Below are 9,728 nucleotides of genomic sequence, written 5' to 3' on the forward strand. Positions count from 1 at the left end.
ATTTTAGGTTTTATGTGTTATTTGGCATGATTTTGTAGGTTATTTTTTGGGTTTGGGAACGCTCACAAATGTTTCCCATATAAATAAATGGTAATTGCTTATTCATTTTACGACATTCCGCCTTATGAACCATTTCATAGGAACGCTCTACCTTCAGATAGCGGGGGAAACCTGTATTAGATAGTTAAAACTAATAAAAGATATAATAAATATCCTGTATCTATAAAAATTAAGATGAATAGTACCTATAAATTACATAGTTACAACTTAGTCATCAATCTCATATAAAGAGTTGGATACTGGGAATTATTTAAATACAGGTTACATAGTCAACCTATAGGAGCAAACTGGAAATATTCATAATTGCAACATTGAATATTCTGATACATAGTATGAAATTTAAGTAGGTGGTCTACATAGCAACAGCTGTTGTGACCATTGACTTCCGGTCGTCCCTGGTGCGTGGTTGCCAATACATTGCAGGACTACCTGCAGCAGGCACTTCTAAAGAGCAGGAAAGGCACCACCAATAGTGTTTCCACAAAGTCCTTTAACTCCATTGGTAAATATTAGTGATGTCATTGAATTCAACATCCCAAGTATTTAGCCCCTAATAGAACAAAGGGGTTGGGGGGGGGGGGGGAAGTTGCAAAACATGACACAACATCCCGAGACAGATGCTTAACTTCAATCTCTACCAAGGACAAGAGATTACCATGTTATCAGAGGAAAATATTAAAGCAGATTTACAAAGTCATCTTGGTCACCCATCTACAGGAAAGATGTAAATAAGATTGAAAGAGTACAAAGAAAATTTCCAAGGATATTGCTGGGGCTGGAGGGCCTGAGTTAAAAGGAAAGGTTGAATAGGTTAGAACTTTATTCCCTAGAACGTAAAAGATTGAGGGGAGATTTGATAGAGGTATACAAAATTATATGGGGTTTAGATGGGGTAAATGCAAGCAGGCTTTTTCCACTGAGGTTGGGTGAGACTACAACTCGAGGTCATGCGTTAAGGGTGAAAGATGAAATGCTTAAGGGAAACTTCTTCATTCAAAGGGAGGTGAGAGTGTGGAACGAGCTGCCAGCACATGTGGTGGATGCAATTTTGATTTCAATGTTCAAGAGAAGTTTGGATAGATGCATAGATACATGGTATGGAGGGCTATGGTCCAAGTCAATGGGACTAGGTAGTTTAGATGGTTTGGCACGGACTAGATGGGCCAAAGGGCTGGTTTCTGTGCTGTAGTTTTCTAAGACTCTGTACATAGTCTATTACTCCATGACTCTTGTATAACATCCACTTTGACTCATGGGAAACCCTGTAAAAAGAGTTTTGGGTATGGTACTAATACGTCTATCCATTTACTAAGGACAGATAGTCACACAAAGTAATTGGCAGAGGTACTTACCCAAGCTAATATGCTCTTTCTGCCAATTATATCAAGCACCTTCTGCCTTACTACAGGTCCCACATTGAACTTATTAATCACCTCAAAATGAACAGAACTGGAAGTGAGCAAGTTCTGCTTAGTTCTGCTGAAGGAGAAGAATAAATCTTCTAGGCATATATTTTGCTGTGATAATTGATCTACACAATTGATAACTGGTACAGATTATGTTAAATTGGCATTAGATAATCTTTGGTCTTAAGATGGTATATCCACAGAAAATATGATAAATAAAAGCACTAATTTCTGAAACACGTTACAAAATTATTATACTTTATGATCAAACATAGAAATCTATGATTTTCACCCACTTCTATCTGCTATGATTGCTCTTAATGTTCTTAAATGTTCAGTTTCTATATAAATGGACTTCCAAACATCTGTAATTCATGAGAAATCCACAAGATGGTGCTATTGCACTTTGGGTAACATAATGGGCTTGCTGCTGCCATCTAGCAGCAGGGGTTGTAATGCCCTTCTTAAACAGCCAGATAGGTAAAACTTGACCGCGGCCGTGTTACCTCTATTTAAAATGTTTGTATATTTAATCTATTCCTAGGTTTCTGAAAATACTGCTGAACCGTGTAACTAGAATGTGGGTGAGAATTACATAACTTAATTTGCACTTTAACCTTTTCTTTCTTTCTCTGATGAGAAAGAACGATTTCCTTCTCTGAAAACATAACTCAATTCGACAACTTACTAAAATAGAATTAGAAAATGTTGGAAATTCTTAGCAGGCCAAACAGCACATCAGGTGATTAATCCTTAATCAAATGACATAAAGAAAGAAATGGCTGTAAATATCCAGAAGGCCAGGCAGCATTTGTGGAAAGAGTTGTTTCATCAGAAATGGATCTCAGACCTTAAATGTTATTTTTGCTTATCTTCACACAAATGGTGCTTTAACTGTTTTTTTCCCCCCCAGCATTTCTATTTTAGATTTCTAGCTTCTGCAGTTCTTTTTGATTTTCATCAAATGTTGCTGCTTGTCCTGCTGTATAATTGCAGAATCTGTATAATTGTTTATTGCAGAATCAGGTTTATTATCACCAGCATGTGTCATGAAATTTGTTAACTTAGCAGCAGCAGCTCAATGCAATACATAATATAGAAGAAGAAAATAATAATAAATAAGTAAATCAACTACAGTACATGTATAATGAATAGATTAAAATGATGTAAAAACAGAAATAATATATTTTTAAAAATTGAGGTAGTGTTCATGGGTTCAATATCCATTTAGGAATCAGAATTCATCTGCAAGATTTTACCTTTGTGAACATTGTGAGGATAACTCTAGATATTTTGCTATCCTTTAAAATGAACGACCAAAAGATATAACTTTTATGAAGCTTATTTTCTACTATTAAATTTATCTTGAAAATTACAAAATATTGCCTAATGACAGAAGTAATTAGGGAGGTGGTTTAACTTAACCCTTCAATCTAAAGAGAATTCATTTGTACTATCAGTTCATCAGATGATTTGTGGGGGTGAACAACTGCCACCTTCAGGTTAGAAAAACACACGTTCAGATTGAGCCTTGCAATGAATCTCGTTTTGCTCAAGCGCCTGGGAGAACAAAGGAAGCAATTTGTTAAGCCTCTCAAGCATGCTCTGTCTTTCAACTTGATCATGACTAATCTGGAACTGAATATTATTTATACCTTTCAATTCATTTTCCTTTAATATTCTTGACCAATAAACGTCCATCTATGCCAACTCTGAAAACTTCAACAGATCTTGGGGGAGGGTGTTCCAGGTTATTAGCAATATGCCGAGGGAGATGAATAAATTGACAAAACTCATACCCAGGAGTACCTACACTGGGTGACATACTTAGAGGAACATGTGCCCATGGATGCATGACCATCCAGGGGAAAAGTGAAAGGAAAAACTGTGAAGTCAGATTGGTAACTAAGATGCAGAAAACCGGCTGAAAATAAAACAAACAACCTTTATAAGGCCTTTAATAAAACTCTTATGAAAATATCTATGATGCAGGAAAATTATTGTGAAATTACTAATCATATTTTTAAATTGTGAAATACACAAATATAGAATTGAGCTCCATGATGTAATACTAAAATATTAAATTATGCAGTTCTGTTTCTGTATTGTATTACTGCTGAGCTTAATATATATGTATTTTATTTTGTACTAAATATATTGCACATGATTTATGACATTATGGACTAAATCCAAGGGTGGCCAACAGTAACTTTCTTCCTTATAGGTGATCCTATGAAATACATCTGATCTGAGTGTGCTTGACCCTTTCCTACCGTGGTCCAACACCCAGCGTTTTAATGTACAGAACATCAATTATTCCTTTGCAAAAATATGGATTCTGATGGGAAAAAAAGTTGAACTAATGCAATATGGTTCCTTAAGGTGAAGAATTATTTACGTAAATCAATAGTTTTAAACGCAAGTTAATGTTTTCGCATCTCTTACGACTGGAATGTATTAACATTAATTCCTTGACTCTGTATGGATGTAACGTTCTCTGTGGGCCTTGACGATAGTTGATGCGTACATTTGTTATTTAGACGAATGGAATGATTATTTTTTTATTTAACGTAGGTTATTTTTCGATAACACTCTGCTATCGCCGATTTAATTCCAAAGCCTTGTTAACATCAAAGCACTGATTTCCGAATAAGATGTTGGTCACTCCCTTAAGTCACTATTATTCAGGAAGTGAGCCTTGAGAATAAGGAAGGCATCGGAAGTCAAGCTTGTTCCAAAACAAATAAAAATTGTTTCAATGCCGCTTGATAATGGTTGACCAGAAACATAAAAGTTACAAGAAAAGGCTTTAGCTTTTCACAGTAACAGTGAAATTAGTCTGCACAAAGCACCCTTGGCGAATTGAAACGCGATACTCCATTCCTGCGTGACAGGACTGAGAGAATAACAGGGCACCAGATATTTGTGCTTAAACTGTTAAATTGAACCTTGCGGGGTGGAAATACTCCTCACTAAGACGCAGACTGGTGTATTTTTTAAAAAAATTTATTCTGATCATCACCTTTTCTTTTGAACGGGGATGATTTGAAATTTGAGACAAAAGCCAAACTGCAAACGCTAGAATGAGGAGCGACAATTCGTCTGCAGGAGCAACTCTGCAGGTTGAGTAGAGCCTGTGGGAGGTGGGTGGGTGGGGGATTGGGGTGGGTTAGAATTTAAAGCTCAACTGACAGTAAAACAAACTTGTTTAGTTAAGGAACAGGACTCTTTACGTCCTATTTGCTCAACAGGTGCCTGTTGACAATTAAGGAACTGAAGGTTTGTGAAATTGTTGGTCTTCAAATATGGAAAGGCCTTATTGATCATCCCACCTTGGTTAGGTGTAACTTTGTCACCTCCAGATCTAAAACTTCGAGGCTCAGCAGCCGAAATGGGATCGGACTCCTCCTGTAAGTACCCCGCTCTCTTCGGCACGGCACGCAGATATTCGCAGTGGTTCTTCAGCCCTCCTTCTCTACATTGGGAATTTACCGCGGATTAATATTGAACCGTAAACCTGTGGATGCTAACAGCCGAGTCCGTTCCACATCGCGGGCCAAGACCCTCGGCTGAATCAATATGGTGAGCAAAACTACTGCGTCCTCGTATTTCAGCTATGTTACAAATTCATTTTTTTTTAAAAAGACACGATTTCTTGTATGCTTACTTATAAGTACATAAAGATGTGAAAAACAAAAGATTAAATATGCATGGAGCTTGCCTTGCATTTACTTACCAGAATAAATGAAACACGGTGGGTGATGTATCTTCGCATTAGTCTGAAGCGGGTGATAATGACCTTTTAGCAAAATCCGGCTAAAGCGTTCTCTGCTGCTACAGCAAATTCCAGTCATTCTGGGCCAAATGGCTGCATGTCTCTATGCCGGGAACTGCAAAACTGTTCAGACCAATAGCTGTATTTAAACACTGAGTGGAAACTTCGGGTGTTCAGAAAGCCAGCGTAGCAGGTTTATTAAACAACGTTTCTACGGTCTATGCATATATGAACACTTATGTACCAACACACACAAACACACGCTTATAACAGCAATTCAAAAGAATGATGAGGGCCTTTCTTTGCAATGGGGTTTCTAATAGGGTTCTTAAGTGCCACTAAAGCTACTGCAATGGAGGAATAAAAGGATAATGGGATCCCAGCAGGTTAGGAATGTTTGTAAGGCTTTTAAAAGAAACGCTTTACAAATGTGTTTTAAACAGTTTATTTGTAATATAAACAAAAGAAAACGAATACAACGAATCCATTGGAGATACCTGATAATGATATTGTAATTGTTCGCTTTGTATTCCCATCCGTGAAACAGCAGTTAGCTTCCAGTGTTTGATAACTCGGGAGTCAACAGGACCCGATTACAGGAGAAACACACACGCACAGACGCACAAAAACACACATACACATATATTGCACTTTGAACGGTTCTTCCGATATTTCGACTTTATCTGCATACTTTTGCTTTCATATCGAGAACTGTAACAAGAAGGCGAGCCGTACTATGAGAATGTTTACACTGCTTTTGTCGTTGTATTCACTGCAGTTTTTTTTCAAGTATTTCTTTATATACAAAGCAAACAAAAATATATATATAAAAAATAGTTCAACTACTTCATTGGAGGCAGTACCTGGGTCATTTCCTCGTCAAAGATGGTGCCAATTTAAACCAACGCCCTGCCCAATCCAAATAGAAAAGGTTCAAAACAAAATGGACTTTAATTTAACTTGTCTATTAAGTGAACAGTTCACAAAGTAAATAAGCTCCAGTACTAGAGAATCCGCAATAATACAACTTAGAACAGCAATATATTTTTGCTTCACTTAAATTGTTTATGCATTGAATTTCAATCCAAACAATATAGGCTATATACACATTGAATGTACAACTGGGTCCGGCCCTATTTCTTTTGCATGAAAAGCCTCCTCACCCATTCCCTCTCCAGCTGAATTTATAAGTTCTAATACTTCTGTTTTCTCTCTGGAAGACATATCCGGGTGACAAGAGATTTTATTTTAAATACTGAGTAATAATTTAGTGCTTCTTTTTTTTTAAAAAAAGATCCTTTATATACATAAAATGGCCATTACCCAGTATCAAAATTTTGTAAATAATAAGCTCTGTATAAATAGTATGCCCAAACGCGCCCTCGCTGTTTACATGTGCCTCTTCATGTGCAAGGCAAGGTGGTCAGATCTGGAGAATGCCCTCTCACAGAGGTGGCACTGAAAGGGGCGATGACCAGTGTGTTTGCGATAGTGGCGAGTCAATTCGTCGGATCGCGCGAACTTCCAGCCACATCCGTCCCAATTGCAATGATAGGGCTTCTCACCTGGAGAGGCAGACACAAGAAGAAAGTTAGGTCTGAAATTTCTCAGGAAACAATTTCCCACATCTTCCACCCTACTAAAAACAATTATCTCCAAACTTTACCAATAATTTTATTTTCCCATAAACTCCTATGTGTCATTCTTTGAAAGCCCAAAAATAGTCTTTTTTTGTGTATTTTTCCTGTTCATTTGTTTGTTCACAGCGTAGTCGCATGTCTAAGGCTGAGAAATCTTGTTAAAAGATTTATTAAGTTTTGAAATCTACTTTCCCTGCAGTTACAATACAGGAGGTTGGCATGGTAATATCATGCGGGTGTGGTTCAAGGAACCCGCAGAGAGGGACTCCGAGCTGTCGATCTGCACTGCTCACCTGTGTGAGTCCTCATGTGCGCCTTGAGGTGCGAACTCTTGGTGTAAGTCTTGCCACAGCCAGGGAACTCGCAGTTGTGGGTGGCGGTGCGTTTCCTGGCCCAGGATCGACGGCCCCGCTTGGGCTTACTGTCCTCCGGGGCGGAGACGGGAGGGAAGAAGTCCAGCAGAGGGGACGATGGCGGGGTCAGCATCATCCCGTGCATGCCTGCGTGCACCTTCCGAGGGTCTCGGTAGACGTTGAACTGTCCGTGAAACTGGGGCGCCGCAGGCTGGCCGTAATGGGGCGGGTAGGTGGCGCCGATCTGATACTGATGAGGCACAGAGAGGTTGGGGGGGCGGTGCAGGTCTGGGATTGCTTGGTAATCCTTGGGCACCAGTTGGCCAACGTGAGGGAGCCTGTGGTGGCCAAAGGTCGGGCGGTGCACTGGTTGCTGCGGCGGATGGGAATGATGGCGCAATGGAATTAGGTTCGGCTTCTGATCGATCAATAGTCCCGATGATGTTCCTGCATGCATACAGGACTGATTGGCCTGCGGCTCCCGCTTCATCTTGTGGCTCAGGTGCTGAATATCCATGGGGATGGATCTTGGCGCGGTGTTGCCCATGTTGGGAGACCGCAGTTCTGTGTATTCTCTTATTTCCAAAGCCGATTTGATGCCAAAGTCCTGATTGACCTCGCAAGCACTCGGGAAGGTGTTCGGCAAATCCGGTGTGAGCAGTTCAGCCACCAGGCTTTGGTTTGGACTGCCAGCAAAGTTGCTGTTGCCAAAGTTATTCGAGGGAGGGTAAGGGCCATCGTTCTCATACACAGTGCCGCAACTCTCGGGAGTTTCCGGCAGGGGGTAGGCTGAATGGTGCCCTCCCGTGCTCCTGGGCTCAGAGCCCATCGTGTTGGATAAAATAAAATCCAAATCCACGAAATTCCCCAAGTCGTCTTCCTCTTTTTTGACGGGATGGTTTTCAAGAGAGTTGAAGGCGGCACTGTTGGTGGGTCTTGTCTGATAGCCACACTTGGAGACGGAGACAGGTTCGTCAATCTTCCACCTCTGTTCAAACAAAAACAATGAGAGAAATAGTGAAGCCAAACCAAGTTACAAACCGTCTCCACCTGCCAACAACGGTATTACCTCCCTCCCACCACACACACATTTATCCCCAGAATCCCCCCCCCCCATACTGTGAATAAGTCCAGTTATTCTCGAAGGAATCTCGCAAGTCTATTCAATTGATGCAACCAACTCTCCCAAACGGTCAAACCAGTTTAGAATTCTTCAAAGGCTCATTTTTATTTGCACAGTTCACGGGAATGGAGAAAAACGGCTGTCCGGGTTCACCTGATTCACGCTTTCGATGGTAAGTTGAACGACAGCATTCCTTTCGCATTAAAAGTTGGGAGCTAAACTATATTGTGTGCTGTCAACTCCGTTGATATTTAGCAACGGCTACGGCTTGACATACCATATGTTTATTTTATTTTATTTCCTCCCCAGATCGTTGATAATTATTTTTAAAGCTTGTGCGGCTGATTTAAATATGTATTTTAATGCTTCACAACTGCTGACAGTGAGAAATGCTGATCACACCTTGCCATTACGAGCTGAAGATTAATTGAAACGTTGCACGCAACCCCGCTAAAGATTAAACAACATTTGCAAGTTAAGAATGGAAGGAGACAGCTACAGATTGCGCTGATTGTGTAATATTTATGGTTTACACAGTACACTGTAAAATCACTCAGAACGGCGTTGGTTAGCTTCGCAATAGCCGTTTATCAATATAGTTATGTTTGTTTAAGTCTTGACTTAGTAGAAGTTCACTGGATATAACCAATTCCAAAACTTGTCAGCACTGAATTCAATTTTGTGTTTGCAACTAGCAACTTATTACTACTTGACAGTACACAATTTAAAACCAACTCCGATTAAATTCAGGTTAAATTAAAACTTCACGTATGTCATAAGAAATGTTAAAAATGTTTCTCTCTCTTCTCTCATTCTCTCTCTCTCATACACACACACTCACACAACAGATAGTAAAACTTACGTTGATCATCTCGTTTTGCTTTTGCACCAACGTTTCATGGCTGGCAAAAGTCGCAATGGAAGGAAGCATGGTTTCTGTCAGAGCCATTGCTGCTCCCCTCACTGCCGAGCGTCGTCGCAACAAGGTTCTCTGAAGAATTAAGCCAGATTTTTGCTCCTAGTTCCAATGTGTAAAACCGTCTTCGGACTGGGAATGTGTGAGAAGTTTCTGTCAGAGTAAAAAAGTTCAGAGTGTTCACGAACTCCGGGAATAGGGAATGTTAACACTCTTCCTGTACTTTGATTGGCTAAAAGTCAATCAATATAAATAAGCTAATTAGATGTCATCCAATCAAGTGCGGCGGGCTTCCCCTTCCCACCCCTTTCAAGAGAAAACATAATCTTCAACTGGTTTTCCGAACTGTAATTGGTGGGGCTTTGCTTCATGAAGCAGAAGGGGGAGAGGCAGTGGAGGGATTGGTTCTTTCTTCGCTTGAGGCTGTCTTGAGTGCGGTTAAACTGTGCTGTTAA

The 9,728-nt window shown here is 40.0% G+C and overlaps 1 protein-coding gene across 1 annotated transcript; it reads right to left on the reverse strand.

Moving 5' to 3' along the window:
- Positions 1-5,665: 5,665 nt before the first annotated feature.
- klf17 (Kruppel like factor 17) lies at positions 5,666-9,467 on the reverse strand. Its single transcript, XM_073062915.1, has 3 exons — positions 9,220-9,467; positions 7,175-8,222; positions 5,666-6,806 (listed from the first exon to the last, which is right to left on the reverse strand). The coding sequence occupies exons 1-3, from the start codon at positions 9,304-9,306 to the stop codon at positions 6,631-6,633; spliced, it is 1,311 nt and encodes a 436-aa protein (XP_072919016.1). The 5' UTR covers positions 9,307-9,467; the 3' UTR covers positions 5,666-6,630.
- Between the last annotated feature and the right edge of the window lie 261 nt (positions 9,468-9,728).

Source organism: Hemitrygon akajei, chromosome 12 (assembly GCF_048418815.1).
Source record: "Hemitrygon akajei chromosome 12, sHemAka1.3, whole genome shotgun sequence".
Taxonomy (NCBI): domain Eukaryota; kingdom Metazoa; phylum Chordata; class Chondrichthyes; order Myliobatiformes; family Dasyatidae; genus Hemitrygon; species Hemitrygon akajei.

What these genes read in the sequence shown, in the direction of transcription:
- klf17 (XM_073062915.1), bottom strand. Translation starts at nt 9,306, where the DNA reads ATGGCTCTGACAGAAACCATGCTTCCTTCCATTGCGACTTTTGCCAGC. An exon ending in AGCAAAACGAGATGATCAAC is followed by an intron (nt 8,223 to 9,219) that starts GTAAGTTTTACT and finishes TTGTTTGAACAG; the next exon opens with AGGTGGAAGATTGACGAACC. An exon ending in GCACATGAGGACTCACACAG is followed by an intron (nt 6,807 to 7,174) that starts GTGAGCAGTGCA and finishes CTGCCTCTCCAG; the next exon opens with GTGAGAAGCCCTATCATTGC.